The 22,048-nt window shown below is 51.0% G+C and overlaps 1 protein-coding gene across 5 annotated transcripts in view; it reads right to left on the bottom strand.

Moving 5' to 3' along the window:
• The window catches only part of TET3 (tet methylcytosine dioxygenase 3), a 155,932-nt gene that overhangs the window by 108,966 nt on the left and 24,918 nt on the right, over positions 1-22,048 (bottom strand). For 4 of the 5 annotated variants that reach the window (XM_039522804.1, XM_039522806.1, XM_039522807.1 and 1 more), the window contains one exon: positions 10,284-10,340. In XM_039522804.1, the coding sequence (XP_039378738.1) occupies positions 10,284-10,340 (57 nt within the window). Of the gene's footprint in view, positions 1-3,648; positions 3,765-10,283; positions 10,341-22,048 lie in introns of those variants that run through there. The other variant, XM_039522810.1, reaches the window with a different exon arrangement.

Raw genomic sequence — 22,048 nt, 5'->3', positions numbered from 1 at the left:
GTTGCTAACCATTTTCCCTCACAGATAAAAACAAGGACCCATTCAAATATCACTGATCTCCTCCTCCCCCTGTCTGCTAACCCATTAACACTCAAACAGTGATCCAGGACACCTGACTTGCCCTCTCATACCACACTCCGCTCCAGTCCCGACCTCTGGGACAATTGGAGAAAGGCTGTGCCATAATCTCCGATATTGCACAGTCAAGACTGATCAGCCCTTAAAACAGACCCCGGCCTCAAGTTCATGGTGTGTTTAGCCCTCGTTAGCTGTCCAAGACACTAGCAGTAATTGAGTGCTAAATATCAGTGCCCTCCAGAAAGTTCCCATTCTGCCTCCATTCTCCCTGCAGACCGTGAAGGACTGGCCACCAAACTGCCATAGAATTGGGGCAGGACGTGCAGATCAGCTCCTGGAATATCTACATATCAGCAGACATGAGGCTCAGGTGGAGGAGGGAGTGCGTGCCATTTTTTCAGAGCTAGTTCCCCCATAATGCAGGGCGGAAGTTCTGCTTCCTCCCACCTTTGCTTTTCAGACTAGGTCCAGGATGCCTCCTTGGGTCGCTGCTTGATGAGCTGTCCCGATAGTGGCCTGATTCCTCGGGAGAGGCTTAAAGCATGGTATAAAGGAGCAGCCACCTAAGCATGAAATGGAGCAGGCACGTGACAGCTGACATATGTTGCACGCAGGCAAGGGGGCAGAAAGATGAAACTTCTCACCCATGGCTTGCTGGAGACACGGGACTGAATGGGTTTCAATCACATTTCCAAACTGTTCTTCAGCCCTGGGGCCAAGCGCTGAGTCTAGCTCCGCTGACGTCAGTAGAGGTGCTATGCCCATTTATGCCAGCTGGGGCTCTGTCCCCCTTGACTCCAGGGCAGAGACACCCATTTACACTAGTGGGGATCTGACTCTACTGACTTCAATGGAGCGGTGCCCAGGGACACCAGATGGGGACCCATTCTGTACACACTGCAAAATCAAGCCAGGTTTTGTACCGGCCATAGACCTGCTGCACGGTCCCCCAGTCCCCCAGCAAGGCAGGTTCTTTACCTGAGCCCTTTCACCTCAGGTGTTGACTGCAGAAAGGCTGAAGTTAACTGTGCTCAGGGTCCCTTTGACTGGCAGAGTGCTGATCTCAGGGTGTTGGCTGAAATGAGGGAGGAGAATGGCCCGCAATTAAGAGCTGTTGTGATCTCATTACTATGCATGGCCTGTGTCACCTTTGATGCTCACAGTCAGGGAAATGATGCCCTCCTCCACTGAGAGTAGCACCTCCAGGAATCCACACCGGGTATCTACATAATGAATGGCCATTAGCCCAGGCCACAAGGTCCAAAGCAGAAGGTCCTTCCCACACCTCCCAGTGCAGCTTTCCCCCGGTATCCCTCCTCTCTTAGCCATATGGCACTGAGATCTCGTCACTTGGATGAGGTTCTTAATTAAAGGACTTCAGGGGCCCATGCCATGTAGACAATAGCACGCAACCAATAACTCTTGGGACAGTCCATTTCTTATTGTGTCCAGCAGTTTCTCCAGTGGGTTGTTAATTCACACTCTGCTAGATCTCTCTCTCTATCTCTTCGTGACCACAGTGCGTACACTTGCCCATGAAAGCATGGAACGGCCCTGGGTTCTGTTCCCACCTCTTTTACCGGGGCTCTTCTGTAAAAGACATGCGGCTCAGGAGCACGTGTTTAGGGAGGTGGCGCAGTCAAGAAACCTGGGTTCTATACCCAGCTGTGGCTGGGCACTGTGGTCTAATGATTAGGGCAGGGGGGAGCTGGGAGCCAGGACTCTTGGGTGTGCACTCTGGTGACTAGAGCAGCAGCCGGGCAGCCAGGACTCCTGGGTTCTCCTCCCAGCTCTCAGAGGGAGCATGGTCCAGCGTCTATCTGCAAAGAGTTCGAGATGTTCCTTACATTACACTTACCTACATCACCCCTATCCGGCTGCCCAGTTATTCCGAAATAATTGCCCATGCAAGGTGTGAGCCGACTAAAGTCATTTTACTCATCCTTTCTCCTTAACATTTCCCACCAGTGGTAGTACTATTGGCCACCAGCTTTTTAACCACCGCATCTCCTGGCCCTGCCTAGCAGACACAGGGGTTAGAACACCAGCTACCGCCTGAGCCCTGTCTACATTAGAGCACCCCCCACGCCATCCTGCCTGCAGCGTTGTCCCAATGGTAAACTCCGATTCTCCGCTGCAGCCACCCCCAAGGGGGATGGTGGCTTCTGGGATGCAGAGCTGGAGCAGGGAAACCTGATCTCATACAGAGCTGCCATCGGATGTTAAACACTTTCAATCACTGCCAGCCAAGTTCACAGCTGACCTAGAGGTGAAACGCAGCAGATCTTGTTACCGAGCCCTACAGCTCCTCCTGTGGATTGATGTATGTGCACTAGAAAGCTTTGATAACGGAGGGCTGGTGTTGTGGCCCAGGGCAGCTGTGCAGTTAGGAGAGCAACCAGGAGGATTTCTAATCCCCCTCCACCCACACCTCCAGCCCTTCTCCAATAAATCTGAGCTCTGCCTGGCCTCTGCAGCCATTTTCCGCCTGATCATAGGATCCAGCAGGCTGCAAGCACATCAATAATTCAAGCATGCTGTCAAAGCGACCTGCATCCCATCTGATTTAGGGGCCTCGTCAAGTTAAAAGGAGTTAATGCAGCTAAGAGGCCTTAATCAAGGCACATGGAGCAGAAGGAACTAATCAGAGCTCTGCATTCCTCCATGGCTAACATATTTCCATTAAGGCTGCCAGGACATTCTGCAGGCAGAGCAGAGGCTGCAAAAAAGAGAGAGGCCGGGGCAATCCCAGAGAACGCAGAACCTGGTTTGTTTCAACCAGCCTGCTAACCCCTGGGTCTGTCACGCCTTCCACACACACACACACACACACACACACACACCCGCCCCCGCCGGTCCCTGCCGCAGATCCCAAGCTGCGAGGGAAAGCTTTGCATGCGGATGAAGACAGATCCGACTGCTGCTTCTCCCTGACGCCTGGAGACAAGCAGCTAAAAATAGCACACGCAGCACAAGGCGCGCTCCTAAGGCTGCAGTCGGGGAGGAGGGACTGTTGCTCTTCTCAAAGCAGCAGCCAAAGGGGGACGGTAAACGAAGCCAGGCCATGGCGTCGGGCCACTGAACGTCCCACCAACAAGGCAGCCCAAGTCCTTCACAGTCCTGCTTTGCCGCCCTCTTTGTAACTGGGCTCGGGGCAGAGGAACAGATCTGGGAGGGCCGGGGGAGACACCCTCCCTCCCTGCCCCTCTCCCCTACTTCTGCAACAGCAGCAAAACTGAAGGCCATTGGGACTGCAAGAGTTTTAATCCACCCTGTCGCTAGATCCTCTTCCCCCCAACAATACTGTAAATGTCCCTTTAAATGTTTTTTAAAGAAAACCCAGGCACTGGATAGAAATAAAAAGGGTTTGGATCCTTTGGCTGCCGTGCAGATCGCGTTAATAATCCAGCCATTGTTGATTGCCCTCGACCCTCCCCTGCTCTGAGCATGCCTGTGCTACTGTATGTTCCCCTCCGAAAAAAGTAGCAGGGATCCAAGCAAAGGGGGATTCCCAGGGCGGGTTGGACAGACTGGCCATAGCAATGGGTGCCGCGTCCGGGAGTTACAAACCCCGCTGCTGTTCGCCGATCAGAAGTGCCGTCACCTCTCCGGGTTCCTTATTAATACGTCCCCGCCCCGTTCTGACTGTACCCGACTCTCTCCTGTGGCCAGCCGACTTCTCATTCGGGTCATCATCACTTTCTCACCTTCCGCCCCCCCCCTTCACAAACGAAGGCACACACACCGCCTCCTCCCTCCCCTGGTGCCTCGTTCTGCGAGCTCTGCAATCGTGACGGGGCTGATGACTCACGGGGTGATGCACGCACGAGGCTGTAATGTTTGTAAACCTAAAAAAGCCATGTGCAGGCAGGCGGCGTGATCCGGCCGGGAGCACCGGCTGCCAACTGCACGAGGAGACAGCGTCTCCAGACAGCAAATGAAGGGGCCCTCCAAATGGGCTAAAAATAGGCACAAACCTCCACTGCGTCTCCCAGCGTTTGCTCAGAGTCACGGGCTTGGGAAACCAGCACAGAAGGAGCCAAGATGGGAGCAGAGAACTACCTCTCAGCAAACTTCAACTCTCCTTGCTGGTGAAGGCATTTAAAGGGAAAAAGTCAGAGCCTCCCCCTCCTCAGATTAATAAAGACCTTACAAGCTGTGACATCAGCTACGGTGCGTCTGACAGGCAGCGATCGGGGGTTGGGTTGATCTAAAGATCTGCTGTGCTTACGATGATTTATGTTGCAGTTGCACGGACCAGGCTCCCATTGTGCAAGGTGCTGTACAAACAGAGAGCTTGACGAACAACCACCAGTCACAATCGTTGTCCGTGGTACCTTTCAGCCCACACTCACTCTCGCAAGCACAGATGCACTTAGCTCCTCATTTTTAAGCACATGCGTAAAGAGTTCCAGCCTGGCCCATTTCAAACCAAACTGAAACAGCACATCTGTCTGTCTCCACCTGTTGTCTCTTATCTTCCGTTTAGACTGCCAGCTCTTTGGGCAGGGGCTGTCAGCCCTTTGTTCTGTGTTTGTACCGCACCTAGTGTTACGGGCTCATTCTCCACAACGCCAGCTCCTACGATCTATGGAGTACGAGCAATAACCAATAATAATCTAGCTAGGTAAGTACGTATACGATTAATTGACTTGAAAACCAGAAGGGAGCACTAGTTTTATTTATTGGCATTGCAGGAGCACCTGAGAGCCTGAGTCCTGGACGATGCCACCATGATGATGTCATTTGACCTTTTCTATAACCCAAGCTGGAGAATTCCACCTAGCAATTCCTGCGTGTGGACCTGGCGCTGTAGCAGCTGAGTGCCTAATAAATATACACCTCTCGCCCACCCGCCCAAAATGCTGCTATTTAGGACATGGCCGATTGAAAGACCTCTGCATGCGATGAACTACGTAGAGCTAGGCTAAATGAAGGGCCAAGTGCAAGCACATCCCCGCAAGACTGGATATGCAGGCTGTGCTGCCAACCCCCTCCCTCAAGGAGACCAGAACTTTGCACCTCTCAGACCTGGGACAACAAAAAGCCACTGCACACAAATCATCAGATCCAGTGAGTGAGGGCTCTGTCTCTTAGCTGCCCATCTAAAGAGCAGGCATCAACCTTTCTGAATGGCCCTGCAAACTCCACCGGACACAGCTAGCTTGTACCACATTAATGCAGAGATGCACAGCTCCATGATCTGGCTGGATTTCTTGCTACAAGAGGGTTTTGGACTGACCCTGAGGGACCAATCTTGCTCCTAAAGAAGTCAACTGCAAAACCCTCCGATGGGAGCAAGTCCTTGCAGCAATCTGGATCACTTGAGTCACAGTCTCCCCCCGCCCCGCAACATCTGTCCCCGAAGAAGAAACCCACAGCTGTTTCTTTTCATGATTATTTATTTGAAGCAGCACCCGCAATCTCCTGGCTGCTTTCCAGACATACAAGAAAGGGTGTTCCATGCCCTGAGTAGATCACAGTCTGCATGGATAACTCACGTAACATACAGATGCTCTTGCAGAGCACCTGAAATCCAACTGAAAAAGAAATGTAGCAATTTACCAGAAGTGAAGGGACTCATGATCCCACTCTTTATGACATCAGCAGTACATAATTGTGCTTGGTCCCTGGGGAAAATCCATCCAGACATTATTTCATACCTTGCATGCTGCACTGATTGGAGACACAAGAATGCAGCAGGCAATTAGAATTATTACGATAAACCCATCTTTTTTTTTTTTTCCTTCTTCATGTGGCTGCTTTGGAAATTGAGATCTCAGTGGTGAACATTTCCCAGCTTGTTGATTTCAGAGCAAAGTCTCGTTTTAAAAAGGAAATACTACTATTAAAGGGATGCAGCTGAATGGATCTGTAGAAGGTACACTTTAAAAAACAAACAGAACTGCCATTTTAGATTAAACAAACAAAAATGCAGTATTGTCTCTGCTCAAGGTCTCATTCTGAATCCCTTTCAGAAAACAATGCTGACAGCACACTGGGAATCAATGCAGCCAATCTTCTTCCATGCCAAACTGGCATCTGCTAAGCATCCTTCTTGGGTTCCCAACAATGTTGGTGATGGGCAAAATGGCAATTTTGGAAAGATCCCTTCCTGGTTACAGCATTTCCGGTGGAGCCAGCTCATCTGATCTGCAGCAATGGCTGAACTCTGGTGGGGAGGGTTCTGTTTCACCATTCATACAAGCATCGATCGGTAGGGAATATAGATGAGCTGATTAGACCCAGACTTTCCCATCTCCAGCCTCTTCACATTTGATTTCATCTTCACTTGGATCAGAGCACAGTGAAACAGCAAGGCTCTTTTCCAATAACACGGCACTGGTCAAGTCTCTTCCAGTGAACTCAAAGCACAAATAAGATGAATGTCACAGACAAGGGTATAAATACGTTTTTAAGATTTGGGAATGAACTTAGGGTGTGCAGAAGCAAGGGACTGGCAGGGCGCTGGTCTACGTCAGAGCAGGCAAGTGCTGTGCAAACCATCTCCACCTCTCCTGAGGCACCTGACAGAAGGTCCCTCTGCTGTGCCAGGCGCAGCCCGATCCTGACCCGCAGGCCTGCGTATATATAGCTCTGCCCATGCCCTTCAATCCCCTCCCTTCTCAACTATTCCAGTTCCTGGCCACCCTACGCATTTCTGCTAACGTTTATGCCCCTCAGTTCTAACCATCAGCCTCTCCCCTACCATTCCAGCTCCAGGCCTTCCATCCCAACCCTGTCAATGAACCTCAGTCCCGACCCACCCAGCACCCTGTTAGTCCAGGTATGGATCTCTCCTGAGCGAAGACGTACAGTGGCACTGAACCATGCCAAATCGTCCAGGGAGGTGGTTACCCCGGCTGAGACCTAAAGTCATTTCCACTCGTGAATCTGGGTTTGAGCACACCTTGGAAATCCCAACCACCAAGAGATCAATGGAAACAGATGCAGGGAATAACTGAGTGCAGGGTATCCGGCTACCATGCATCCGGGCAAAGAGTGGAGTATATCAGAGGAGAAAAATGGTGGTCACGGGCCCCTTTTGGTTGGCTTTGGATTCAAAATGCTGCCCGCCCCCACCTCGGAATGGCAGGGGTCACCTCGGTGCATGGAACCCACCCCACTGAGGACCCCAGTGCGATGTGGCTGGGGCGCTTCCGTTGCCCAAGGGCTGGTGATTGAGAAGGGAGGTCGTGCCCTGTTGCAGAATGGGGCTTCGTTACAGCTCTGGAGAGCACAGCACAGGGGAGGGAGAGGTGGAAGGGACGTGAGCGCCATGGCTGGAAAGGTCCATTCATCACCACGCCCCTCACAGGAGCTGGAACGGGAAGGATCTGGCTGATGTGCCCACCAGCTGGGATGGATTCCATTCTGCACCCCCCAAAACTCCATCAATGCCGGCTTGGCGGGGGGGGGGGGGGGAGGGGTGAATTTAATCTGGTTAATGCAAGTTAAGGAGTTGAATTTGGGGAGAGAGAAATCTCATTTGCCTGCTTTCCCGCCCTTTGTAACCCTGCTGCTATAATATCTGCCCTTGTACACGCACTGGCGTGGCATTTCACACCAAAAACAAAAGAAAGGAAGAGGTCAGGCAGCAGGCCAGGGTCTTTTTTGTTCCCCATCCTCCCCACTCTAAATGCAAACCGCCCCCTCTGGCCTGATCTTTCCCTAATTACCTGTGATAAAGGATCCACATTGGTAAAGCAAACAAACATCATCACTGCTAATTAGGTGCCACCAAAGACTTAGCACTCCAGTCAGGACTTGTTTGTTTACCAAGCTAGCATAACAACAGCTGCTCCATTTGGTACCTTCCCTGGCAGAGTCCTGATGCAACCTCCAGCTCACCTGGTTGGCAGGACGCTGAACCTGCAAGATGTGCATGTATCCAATGGGCCAGACATTCAGCCAGCGTAAACTGGCACAGCTCCATTGACGTTGACACTCTCTCACACCATTGGATAGGATTTTCAAAAGCAGCCAAAGTGAGTTAGGAGCACAAGACCCACTAAAAGCCAATGGGATGTGGGCTCCTAACTCACTTAGGTGCTTTTGAATTACAAAAAATCTCACCCTCTGATGTCAATGGCGCAACGCCTGCACAGCCACCGATGTAAGATCCGAATGAGGCCCAGTGGGAATCAAGCAGGAGGACCTGACACATTGTTTGCTAGGTCGCAGCAAGCAGGTTATGGAGCATGGAGCCCCTCCATCGGGACCCCGGGGACAACCTTGCTTAAAATTGCAAAGCACCACTCCAGTTACACGACTGGGAGCGGTAGCGTTTCCAAGCATTACATTTCCTCTTGGCACAGGGCAGAGACGGTTGTCATTTACAAATGGGTATAAGGGAAGCTACCGTAACCAACGGCCTAATTTCCAAAGGCACCGGGCACCTGCAGCAACCACGGAATTGTAGGTGCTCAGCACTTCACCTCAAGGAGCCTGAGGGCCAGGCTTGGCTCTTGTGCTGATGTAACAAACTGTGGGCAGATTCCCCATTGCTAGGCACCGTGGACTCTCACTTACCCCAGTGCACCAAAGGCCACCGGCTCCGAATGGCAATATTTTATATTGTGAGAACTCAAGACACAAGGCATGCTAGGAACATGTCCAGCGTTGCTGGAAGCTCCAACTTTAATCAGTATCCCCTTACCACCTCTTCTGAGCTGCTTTGCCCTTAGACATCATAATCTAAGGTGAAAGTGGCCCTAGAAATAGCCAGGATATACATATCCAGCTCCTCTCCCTTGGCTCCTGGGTGCAACACAGCTGAGGAACGGGAAATGCAATCAGAGAACAAAATAAGCAATGACTAGCCCTTAGCTAGTGTCAAAAGTGTACTTTCATCCATGTCAATGCAGCTAAAATGGTTCACACCAGCGGAGGATCTTGCCCGTTATTTCTAAAGCACAGACTGAATATCAGGAAACCTTCCTATCGGCAAGATCTGTGGAGTGGTCTCCCCAGAGGGATGATGGAAACCCCATCACTTGGGACACTTTAAAAAAAAAATAAAAATCAGAGACTGGCAAATACACAGTAACGGAACCACATTGGTCGAGCCGCTGTAACGCTTCAGTGTAAACACTATATACGCCAACAGCAAGGGTTCTCCCAGTGGTATAAGTAACCCACCTCCCCAAGAGGCGGTAGTTAGGTTGATGGAAGAATTCTTCTGTCAAATCTCGCACAGTCTACAGGGGGCCGTAGGTCAGCTTAACAACGCCACTCAGGGGTGTGGATTTTTCACCCCCCTGACCGATGAAGTTAAACCAACCTAATTTTCCAGTGCAGACCCAGCCTCAGTCCCTGCAAGGTAACGCTCCTGAAACCACTAATGAAATTGGCTCACTCACCTTCCCGCTTCCTTTTTTCTTAGCCTCCCTCTTCCCCATCTCATATTCCTGGAGCATTAGTGTCGAGGCAAACTGCAGTGCCACGCTCCAAACTTTGTCCCCATAGCAACCCCCATAGTGAGCTACTCCTGGGAATTTTCCCAAGGCACAGGCATCAGATCTGCAGCGGAGTACAGGACCAGGTCTAAATCTAGAGTAACTCCACTGATTTCAGCCAGGTTGACATGAGTGTAACACGGAGTGGAAACCGGCCTTAAACCTCAAGCAACAAAACCTAAGAAACCTTGCCTTCCCCCTCCACTTCGTAATGATGTTTTTCCCCAGACGCAGAGAAACCAAGTTGCGGTTTTGGGTCACAGCAGCTCAGACAGACTCTCTGGGTCCACCCTAGTGAGGTATGACAGGTGCCGTCATCATGGTTACATCAGGGTGATGTCATGCCTGCTTCAAAGTGGGGCAGTCTAGTCTCTCGTTAATTGCACTGGACTCAGAAGATCTAGGGGAGAGAGGGGAGAGGCTGCTGCTCCCCTGTAAAGACAAGGGGGAAGAGGGGATTGTGGTGATATTTATTTATTTTTGCTTCTGCACCACAAGAGGAGAGGAGATGCTGAAAAGCAGTGATTCCTTCCCCCCTTGCAAAAACATCACAACTTAAAATAATAACTGCAAATGCCTGGATGAAGAAGCATCTGCAATTCAGCAGGGGTACAGCTGGAGACGCCTGGGTTTTTAAATACCGCAACACATGCTTAACTATCGCTAGTGGTTGGCCAATTCCACCCCCCACCACAGATTCCCTTCCAGGCTTTGTCCTCGGTCTTTAAACAAGAAAAAAAAAGGTACCTTTGTCGCCAGCACTTGCTCCTGCGTCCCACCTTCTTTATTGTCCCTTATTTCCACCTGCAAGGGGAATTAAAAAAAAAAATCAGAATAAAATGCAGTTCAGGCCAAGCCGATCCCAGCAACACCAGCTACCACAGACCTCCTGCTACCAAGGAATTGCATGCAGGAAGGGGGGGGCATGTTGTGTGTTATTTAAACACACGCTGTCTATTAGAAAAACTCTATCAAATTCCCTTGGACTGGGGAGGGCAACTCTCGCATTTAAAACCATTGAAACGAAACACAACGCAGAGCCTATATTTACCTTGTTCTGCTTTTAATTCTCTTTCCTCTCTCAGCTTGCCAGCGATCACCCACCCCCACACAAAAATCCCCCCCCAGCCCTCGTCAGTTCCAGCGAGAATCCACCACTACCAGGCAGCCATCTTGCTTCATTCTCCTTTAAGCTTGGTTACAGACACCCTGGTGCATTCAGGGGCTTTTTTTCCTTTCTGCCAGACGCTAGAGTCATTATCATACCACTGAGCTCCGGCTCGCTTCCCCCCCCACCCCCAAGAAACAAACACTGTGGACGTGATATGCATGCCCACTCCTCTGCCCGCCTCAGCGAGGGGGCGGGCGAGCCAATCCTCGCAGGCTTCACCGTGTGTGTGTGTGTGTGTGTGTGTGTGTGTGTGTGTGTACGCGCACGCGTGCGTGTGGAGAGGAGGAGGAGGAAGAGAGGGATGTGGTTTTTCTGCTAGCGATTCGACCGTATCGACTTCTTTCAGGTCACACGAAGCACCAGGCAGCTCTCTCGCTCCCTCCCCGCCTGAGCCAGCTACAAAAGACAGTCAGGCAGCTGTCGCAGATTTCTAAACAGCTTGCCTTCATTTGAACCAGCTGAGGATCTGGCTCAGCGAGGGTGGGCACCTGCTTAAATCAGTTTTACACCTGGCTAACTCCACTGGAGTTACTCCGGATTTACACTGCTGCAGAGAAGCAGCAGGAAAGCATAGCTCCTTCTGTGCTCATCCCAACAGCCAGAGGTAGTGTAAAGAGCCCCAATGAACCAAATTCTGACTCCAGTGACATCAGTGTCAGAGACCTTGTTTATAAGATCTGATTCTGTCCTCGCTAATATTGGTGTAACGTTGTCCACTTCACTGGAGTCACTCCAGATTTACAACAGCGTAATAATCATCATCCCCAGCTCTTCTATAGCACATTCCATCAGTAGATCTCAAAGCACTTTACAAAGGAGGTCAGTATCATGGTCTCTGTTTTACAGATGGGGAAACTGAGGCATGGGGCAGTGCATGTCCAAGGTCACAAGCAGGCCAAGGTAAAGCTGCGATTAAAACCCAGGTTGCTCAAGTCTCAGTCCAGTGCTTTAACCACTAGGCAACATAGCACCCCTCCTTCCAACTCTAGGTAACCAAGAGCAGAATTTAGAAGGCCTGATCCTGACCTCATTCCTGTTTGATAACATCCAGTCCAGCGGAGTCACTCTGGATTTACCCTTCTGCAATCTACAGCAGACTTGATAATAACAGTTATCTAGCCATTCGCACCCGACTCATCAGTATGGTATATAAATGCCCGTAATATCTGGCCCTTCTGTCTAGCACTTTTTTAATCCATAGAGCTCCCTAATTAATTTTTTTTAATTAAAAGGTTTTAATATATGGTTTAGAGAGTGCTGGGAATTTACGCATGAAAATGACAGGTTCCCATGCTCAAAAAGAGCTTGAAATGCAACTCACTAATGGGGAGTGTGGCCCAGTGGACTGATCACATGTCTGGGAGCCAGGAGCTTCTGTGGTATACATCCTGTTTTGAACCAGCCACACTTTATTATTATTTATTTGTATCACTGTGACATCTAGGGGCCCCAGTCACGGAGTCGGACCTCACTGCACTAGGTGCTGTACAAAGGGGCTTGCACTTTGGACAATTTTGCTTCATCTCTCTGCCTCCTCCTCCTCCTCCCCACACAGAGTTAGGCTTTGAAGGACTTGATCGTTATCAATAAATGTTGGTAAACATCTATTTCCCCGTGCACACACATACCCACGACAAAATATTCCTGTCGATAACAATCAAAATGTGCAAAAGAGGCAAAGGAAGGCAAGGACTCCGTCTGATTTCAGACTATTTGCTTTGTACATTCTGACATGGGATGTTGACAGTTTGTGTTTCGACAGTTATAAAGCTTTAACTTTTTGAATCTCAATCTCAGCTGTCATTAAATAATTCATGTCTGACCCCGCACCGTCCCGTAATTTCCCACAACCGTGAACGTTTAAATAGATTTAAAAAAAAAGGTTAAAAAATATTTAAAACCCATAACTTTGAGCAACGGGGAAAATATGACCTTATAATAGAAAAAAATGCTTTAAAATACACATTGATATTATCCAGCAAAATGATTAAAAACAATAAAAATGGAGTAGCTATGTCATCCTTCCACAAGGCTTTTCATCCATTGACCTCGAAGGCGGGTCAGTATCATTACCCCCAATGTAAAGATGGGGGAAACTGAGGCACAGATAAGGGAAGTGACATGCCCAAGGTCACACAATGAATCAGCGACTGACCCAGAATTTGAACCTCGACTGTCAGCCCACTGCCCTACCCACTAGGATACGCTGCCTCTTACCTAGGCAGCTGTGGATACCAATGACTGCAGATTCCATCCAGACCCCCGGATTACAGGGAAGCAGAATAAAAGCTGCCCAAGTCCTGTACAAACCCGTTGCATCACGCAAACTGCACTGGGACTGGGGGGAACTGTCTCTGCACCCAATGACTTCATCCCCAGAGTGTCTCCATGTACACTGCCTTGTAGCCTGCGTGTGCCCCGGTCTGTGGCTATGGAAAGTTCATCCTCTTTGCTAGGTTACAGAAACAATATTAGCCGGGTTTAATTATCATTACGCCCTGATCAGACGCAGTAGTACCTTCAAATCTACAGCCCGGCTGGGCAGGCTTGCTAAGTGTCACAGCTGCTAATGGCCCAACACCACTAGTGCTTCGGAGCTGACACCAGGTTACCTGAAGACTCTTGCAAATGCAAAGCAATGGGTGGCTAAGCCTCTGGTATCCCCCATTCCTTGTAGTGACCCTCTCTGCCTTGGGCCTCCAGGACTTTCAGAGCAGGTCCCCCTGGTTCAAGGAAGTGAATTTACCCTTCCCTGACCCACAGAGGCCTGGGGATGAGGCGAGAATTCACCCCTAAGGTGCTAAATGTCAACTGCACTTTAATTCCCACTCTGGGCTCCACAGAAGCTTTGCAAGCTGAGGGGATGTGCATCCTCCAGCTGGACAGGCCAGTTCCCTCTTTCAGCTGCTGTCAGCCACTTTCTGGGAGACGCTAAATCCCTCGCACCCCATGTCCTGGCAGAACAGTCTCACCCTCCCGTCTGCCATCTTGGAAAATGGCATCCCTCTGGCCCCACCACCACTGTGACAACAACAAAGGCCTATGGAGACTTCATAAAAGCTCTTGATCACTGCCTGCTTTGTAGACATCAACACAATTCTGGGGGAACCCCTCCTATGTCTCCGCAAGTTGGACTCCAACCAGGGCCACTTTGGAGGGTGTTGGAGGCTCTGCTTACCGCTACATGAGGCCAAAAACACCCCGGAATTGTGAGGACGTTTGGGCCCAGAAACCGGAGCTTGAACTCAAGTTACTGGAGTGACCGGAGATGAATTTGGCCCAGTGTATCCTTCTACCCACAGCGCCAGTGCTGGCAACTGGGGAGCAGCTGGTGAAAACTGAGACACCGAAGGGTTGATGCAGTGTAGACGATTAGGCTCCAGCTGGAGCTCTGGCTCTAGGACCCTGCGAGATGGGAGGGTTCGCCCCAGTCTCAAATGACTACAGGGCAATTAAACAGCCCTAGCCGAGTCAGCTGACCTGGGCCAACCATGGGTGTCTAACTGCAGTGTAGACATAGCCTAAGGGGCCAATTCCAGAAACCACCCCTGGGGCCCCTTGCTGACAGCTCTGGCTGATACCTACGATAGCGGGGCATTGGGTATTTACAGCACATTTCCGGAGTTGGCAGGTTCCTGGAATGGCGCTAATGGGTGCATGAGAAGGGAAGAGGGTTTAAAAAACAAAAACAAATGCAACTGGATAGGAATTTTGCACTCCTGAAATTTACAAGATCAACTGTCCTGGAAACTCAGTCCTCCCTGCATATCAACAGAACTGGTACCACTCAGGCAGTCGTGGGAGTGTGTGTGTGTGTGTGTGTGTGTGTGTGTATAAGATTCTCGCAGCCTGGCCAGCCAACAAGCCTCACCTCTGACCCCAAGATCACAAAAGGAGTTTAGTGTCCACGCCTCTCACTCAGTCCTTGGACTCTGGGTGAAACTTGACCCACCAAATTCATTTCACATAGGCCTCTGATGGGAACATATTCCTCTCGCCAGCTACCCTGGCTGGCTCCAAACCACTGAGCAATATTGGCAAACTGTGACAAGTTCCAGGGGCCACGTTTTCAAAAGGAAGTTGGAAAACTGGAGAGGGTGCAGAGAAGAGCCACAAAAATGATCTGATGATTGGAGGAAATGCCCTACAGTGGGAGACTCAGAGAGCCCAATCTGTTTAGCTAATAAAGAAGATGATCAAGCGGTGACTTACGGTGTATAAGTACCTCAGTTGGCAAAAAAATACCAGGTGTTAAAGGGCTCGTTAATGTAGAAGAGAAAGGCAGAACAAGCAGCACTGGCTGGAAATTGAAGCCAGCCAAATTAGAAATAAGGCACAATTTCTAACAGTGGAACACTCTACCAAGGGAAGTGGTGGATTCTCCCTCTTAAGCCTGGGTGCCTTATTGGAGGGTTTGCTTTAGCCAAGCACAAGTTACTGGGCTGAGTACAGCGATAACCAGGTGTGGCCTGTGTTATCTAGACGGCCAGACGAGATGCTCTAATGGTCCCTTGCAGGCTTAATCTACAAATGTCTGAGGAGCGCTGTAAGGCTCTGTAAGCCATTCGCTGATTACCCTGGGCTTGTATTTTCTCCATTAGACAATACGCCAGCAACATCTGTGAACATCAGTTTGTGGAAATCCCGCTCCACCTTCGCTGCTATCATTAGAAACGATAGGTTTCTGGAACATCATCATTTTACAGGGAGCCGAACAGAGGAAGAAGCAGAGGCACTGAGAAGTTATGAGCCTGGAGAAAACACGCAGCTGTTTCTGGAACAGAGGGGATTTTTCCTGGATGAGCTGGGAAGTTGACAACGGATGAAGTAGAGACTTTAGTCTTCACTTCTGTCCCGTGGCCAATATGATAGCAGGCAGCAAACCAGGAGAACAAGTCCACCGAACAGTCTCAAAGCACTTGATAAACACCTCGCTTTACAACAGACCTAACAGATGAGGAAAACTGACGCACAGAGAAGTGACTTTGCCTGAGTAGGAAGGTGAGTGGCATAGCTAGGAATAGAAACCAGGAGACCTAACTCCCAGTCCCCTTCACGCTAATCACTAGATACCACTCCAGAGTCAGGAGTAGAATCCAGGAGTCCTGAACTAGTCATCTGCTCTAAACACTAGACCGCGCTGCCCCAGTAAGTGGATGGCTACATTTTGCTGGTAACTGACACGATCCCTGTAGCCTTGTGAAGTCTGATGGCAAGCTGAGAGTTTAGGATGAAAGGCCCTTTACATTAGAAATGTCAGCCTTCAACAGGGTATTATCTGTTCCCTGCACTCCAGAGAGCTGGTTATCAAGAGCGTTTTCTGGGGTTTAGCATAGGGCAGCTGAGAGTCAGGACTCCTGGGTACTATTCTCAGCTCTGGGATGGGAGGGGTTCCAGTGGTTAGAGCGGGGGAGGGGGGGGAGGGGACAGAATCCCAAAGTCCTGACTCTGTCTCCCCTCCCCCACTATAACGCCCTAGATCAGGGGTAGGCAACCTATGGCACGTGTGCCGAAGGCAGCACGGGAGCTGATTTTCAGTGGCACTCACACTGCCCCAGTCCTGGCCACCGGTCCGGGGGGCTCTGCATTTTAATTTAATTTTAAATGAAACTTCTTAAACATTTTAAAAACCTTATTTATTTTACTTACAACAATAGTTTAGTTATATATTATAGACTTATAGCAAGAGACCTTCTAAAATGTTAAAATGTATTACTGGCACGCAAGACCTTAAATTAGAGTGAATAAATGAAGACTCGGCACAGCACTTCTGAAAGGTTGCCGACCCCTGCCCTAGTACCTCTTCCCTCCCAGGAGTAGAATCCAGGATTTCTGCATCCTAACCCCCTGCTCTAACCGGTAGACACACTTCCCTACCCGAGCTGTGGATACAACCCAGGAGTCTGGGAGGGAAGTGGATCTAGTACTAACCTCTCCTCCTTCAGAGCCGCTCCCTGTCTACCATGCCTGGAGCAATGGGGGAGACAGCACTCACCGCCGACGATTTACTACTACGGATGGCAACCCCAGGCTCAGATTTAAGCTGCAGACGTCTTTGAACAGACTAAGGTCGTCCCAAGACTCACGCAAAGGAAGGTCAGAGATATTCATCGTGGGCCTGGTAAAGGGCTTTGAGAAGCCCAGGATGAAAGACCCCATGTAAGTGCGACACTGCAGCAGCGCGAAGCCATCAGAACACGGGCGAGAGATCGGCTGGCCTGGGCACCAGACAGTTCCGGCTCACGCCCGGCCACACGAAGAACAGAAAAGGGCACTGAGCCAGCGCGGGCGTTTTTTCTTCCACTGCTTTGCGGCGACTGGGGCTCTGCTTCACCGGCCCCTCAAGACGCTCTGCGTCCTAACATGCATAGGGCCCTGGGGAAAAGGAGTCCCCCAAACCACCCTCTCCCACAGGGTTCGTTTTAGTCAGCTACCAGCTCCTATCACCAGAGTCACTCCCCACAGTGCACGCAACCCATCCAGCCAATGCCTACAGAACAGATTCCTATAAGTGAGAGCACCCAGAGCGGGCCTTTAAAGTGCCCTTCCCAGAGAGGGAGCCCAGCCTGGCAACCAAGACACTGGCCTGGGAATCAGGACACCAGAGGCTCAGCTTCCTTGGGCAAGTCGCTTAGGCTTGGTCTGCACTACCAGCTTCTTTCGGAATAACGCCGTCGCTGAGCAACAGTTATACACACCTGGCCCCAGTGCTATGAGCGCCGTCTCTCAGGGAGGTGGAGTATCTACAGCAACGGGAAATGCTCTCCCATCGGTAAAGGTAACGTCCTCACTAAGCACAGGGGCGGCTCTAGGTATTTTGCCGCCCTAAGCATGGCAGACAGGCTGCCCTCGGCGGCTTGCCTGCGGGAGGTCCCTGGTCCCGCGGATTCGGCGGCACGCCTGCGGGAGGTTCGCTGAAGCCGCGGGACCAGCGGACCCTCCGCAGGCATGCCACCGAAGGCAACCTGCCTGCCGCCCTCGCGGCGACCAGCAGAGCACCCCCCGCGGCTTGCCGCCCCAAGCACGCGCTTGGCGTGCTGGTGCCTGGAGCCGCCCCGACTAAGCACTACAGTGGCACAGCTGCACTGCTGCAGTGCTGTAAGTGTAGACAAGCCCTTAATCTCTCTGGATTTCAGGTCCCCAGCTGTAAAATGTGGACAAGGACACTTCCTTTCCCCCACCCTTTGTCTGTTTTGTCTTTTAGAGCGCAGCCTCTTCCAGGCAGAACTGTCTCCTACCTAGGGTCTCTGCAGTGTCCAGCGCAACAGGGCCCTGATTTTGGTTAGGAAACGACCATAATACAAATCAGCTTGAAACTGAGCAGATTTGGTAACATGATGGAAGAGCCACTCATCTCCAGAAGGGGCACGCTAAGATACATTTCACCCTGCATGGAGCACTGTTCGCTGCCCCAGCATGCAAGTCCTAGGATCTGAGTTCCTCCCTCAGCTCAGCCATTGATTTGCTGCACAAGTCATCTCCTCTCCCTGTGCCTCAGTCTCCTCGTCTGTAATACTGACTCACCTTTGTAAAGTTCTTGGAACGGTTCAGATCAAAAGAGGCAATAAGCGCGGAGCGTTATTAGTCTCACACCTCCGGACACGCACAAGGATTGAATTCAGGCGAGGGCTTGGTGAAAGTTTCATCACTCAAACCCTCAAAAGCCACACAAAACTTTTTAGGTGCCACTACTGACGCAGATGTCAGCCCAGGGCTGGCCAGGAACCAGGGGAGGGTTCATGCTTGGAGATCAAAACCACATGGGAAGTCAAAGGGTTTTCATGAAAAGCTGCCATTTCTGCAGCATTCGGCTCAGAGCTTTGGCGGGCGGAGCAGAAGCAGACAGGCTGAGTCAAACATGCTGGGGACACAGACCCAACCACCACGCTACCCACAGCAGGTCTCCAAACAAGAGAGGGCATTGAGCCTATAAGGGTGACTGCAGATCTTCCCCAAAGCACTGGGAAGTCCAGATCCTGGGTACTAGTTCAACCTGTTATAAGCATGGAGGCCGACTATTGCCAGCTCAGATCTAGATGCAAGGTTTGTGGGTGTTTGGGTCAGGGGGACCAGTTCTGGGCCCACATACAGGCAGAAGGCTGCAGCGGGAACTTCCTAGGAGCACCCGGACAGCACCTATTTTGTGTGCATTTGCATGCATCAACATAATGCCCGATTCAGAGAATGCTATATTGTTCCTACCCACTGTGCATAAGTAATTCTGTGCACTGGTGGTTCTGTATAAACAACAGATGTTAAATACATTGCATTGTATTAAAAAAATGCATAGGCAAAAACAACATGCCCAGACTCATAATATTTGCCCAGGCTTGTATCGTCCTTGATAGAGCTGAAGGAATTGGTTTCAGGTTGAACTCTGCAGCAATACCATCTGCAGACAACAGAACACAAGTTTATATGTATCTTTTGCACATGCAGGTGCAATTCCAATTGAACCAAATGGGAGGCTGTATCTATTGGGTTTCTATGAAACTGGGCAGGCGGAAGCCTGCTCCTGCCCTGAAGGGGTAAAAACAGCCCAGGGAGGGAGCTGTGGCTGGAGAAAGCAGCTTTGAGGCTGGGCTGATTGGGGGAAGTGGCTGCAGCTGGGGCCACGCCCAAAACAGACTCAGCTGGCCCTATAAAGGCAGAGAAGCCGGGGCAGACAGTGAGTTTCCCTCTGCCTGTAGAGGGAGATGGGCCTGGCTGCAGGGAGCTAGACATAGGGTACCTGAGTGGAGTAGAGCAGGGCTGGGGACAGGCTGGGGAGCTCCAGCCTGGAAAGCCCCAGGCTGTGGCCTAGCAGAGGGCTAACAGGTACTGGGGGTTGCAGTGGGCAGCCCAGGGATAGGCCAAGGGAGCAGGTCCAAACCCTCCTTGCCAGTGATGAATAGGCTGATACTGCAGTCTGCCCCAGAGCGTGGGAGCTAGACAATGACTGGCAGTAGCCATACACTGAGGTGAGGTGGGAATAGTGGGTGGGAGCTCCCCAGGGAGGGGAGACCTTAAGACTCAGGGGTTACTGCCAGGGGGCCGCACCCCATGTAAAAGGGCACCAGGTCCAGGGAGGGACACGGGGGGCCAGAGGACAGGCGGATCACCGGCCTGCAGAGGGCGCTCCGGAGCTGGAATGAGCTAATTCCCTGAGAGACCAGCAGCTGGTGCCGCAGGGGTGAGTCTGCACATCTATAGAGGCAAATCTATTATAGTTAGAGAGGGTGTGTTTGTACAGCACCTGGAACACCAGGGCTCTGGGGCATAACTGGGACTCCTAAGTACTATGGTAATTTAAATAATATCACATATCTGCTAGTGGCCCCTTTGCTTTGCATGACACAGGGCACCTGAGAGCCCCTACAACATAAGAGGACCCCGAAGACATGGAGCATAATCTGGATTGCAAGTGCCCCTACATTTGATGGCATGAGGATCTAAGGGGTTCAGAACAGTCTATTACAGGGTTAGGAGAATGCTGTGAAAGTCTATTACAGGGTTAGGAGAAGGATGTGAGATCGGGAATCTTTCATTCCCCTGCTTTGCCAAAGTTTCGGGGGTGTTGGTACCGAAGGCTTGTCTCTAACCACTGATGATTTGGTCTCACCTCAAGAAGGTTAGCTCTTGCCCTTATTACAGGGGAAGGCCATGCATGTTTCAAGACACTCCAAACTGCATTTTCCCCCTCTGCCTGCACTGAGTGCCTGAATGTATGCCAAGAGCAAAGATCTCTGCCCCTCCCAGGTCAGAACTGATCAGACTAAAGGATAAGCAGTTCTTGCTTGGATGGAAAATCTACCCCTCCATTGAGCCACGTGCACTGAAAACCCATTCATTTTAAAAGGACCAGGATCCATGCAAACATTGCCTAGTACACCTGTGGAACTCACTGCCACATGAGCTTACGGCGGGCAAGAGCTTAACAGGGTCCTTAAAAGGACTGGGCATTTATATGGATGACAAGAGCATCCGCAGTTACAACAGCATGGATTAAATAGAACCAACTAATCTGGAAGGGCTATACACCCCCATGCATCAGGGCATAAACAAAGTTCTAACTACTAGGGGTCAGGAAGAACCTTCCCTGCAGGCAGGCTATCCCTTCACTGCCTGGTGCAAGGTCTCTTGCACCTTTCTGTGAAGCAGCTGGTGCTGGCTCCTGTCAGAGACAAGACACCAGATAACAGGTGAACACAGGTCTGAGCCACTGTGGCAATCCTTAGGTTCCTCCTTGGCCAGCTGCATGGCCCTCTGTGTTCCCAAGGGATCTGAGTGCTGACCAGGGAGTTTACCATTAACCAGCCTCTCGGTGGCTCTCATTAGAATGAGAGAGGCTGTAGGGCAATAACAGTGAAAATGGATGGAAGTGAATGGGTCAGTGGGCGCTGTGTCTTGGGGGCAGAGCTTCACCCTCCCTCCCCCCAATCAATAATGACCTCACAAACAGAAAGCTATTCCCTTTCTCTAGCAGCGGTTCACAATACACCCGCAGCTGAAAAGCCCCCTCTCCCTTTGGAATGAGAGGCAAAGAAAGAGCATGCGTTGACCAGTGTCCCCTCTTCAGCTGCTAAAGCTCCATTACAGCTGGCACAAGCTTTACTCTCTCTGAAAGAACACAGGGATTCTGCAAAGCAGGCAAATGTTTCAGCCTATTGTAACTGGGCAGGGCTGCAGGTACCACTCGTGCCCAACACCAGCAAGCCTGCCCTCTGTGGCATGCAAGCCTGGTTGCTCCTTGGAGGTCCAGGGTCATGGACATGTGAAGGGGACATATGGGACAGAGGGACATATGGCGCTTGAGTAGCTGCACTCATGTAGATAGCGTGGACCCTGATCAGAACTTCCCCCAAAGTTCTGGGCAGGCTGGATCCAAGGGACCGGCTCAGCCCATCACAGGCAAGGGGGCTAGCTACAAATGTTTAACGTTTAAACCCCTTTGCCCCATATTCTCGAATGGCAACTCAGCATTCTCTTCCACGGCATCCAGCTTCTCACATGGCCATATCCCTCCTCTGGCTGGGCTCAATTACGTCCAACAGGATCAGCGCTTGGATGGGGAAACTTTCCCGGGAGAAGCCCGGTGCAGCAGGCGGCAGGGTGGGATTCAGCAGGAGGCATTCTTCCCTCTGTATCACAGCCTGATGCTGGCTGCAGGAGGGGCTGTGCTCGCGGAGAGCCCTGTGACGGCCACAGGCTAACATGGGGATGCCCTGGCAGGCTCATTACGGACCCCGTGGCACCTTTCTCAAGCCCTCCACTCTGATCACGCTTTTCACAGAGGCACAGACAGAGGAAGTGACTTGCCCTAGATTGGTGGCAGAACTGGAGCTAGAACCCAGGTCTTCCA

The sequence above is a fragment of the Mauremys reevesii genome, linkage group 2, assembly GCF_016161935.1.
Source record: "Mauremys reevesii isolate NIE-2019 linkage group 2, ASM1616193v1, whole genome shotgun sequence".
NCBI classification, from domain to species: Eukaryota; Metazoa; Chordata; order Testudines; family Geoemydidae; genus Mauremys; species Mauremys reevesii.
This window is presented reverse-complemented; position numbering and strand designations above follow the sequence as displayed.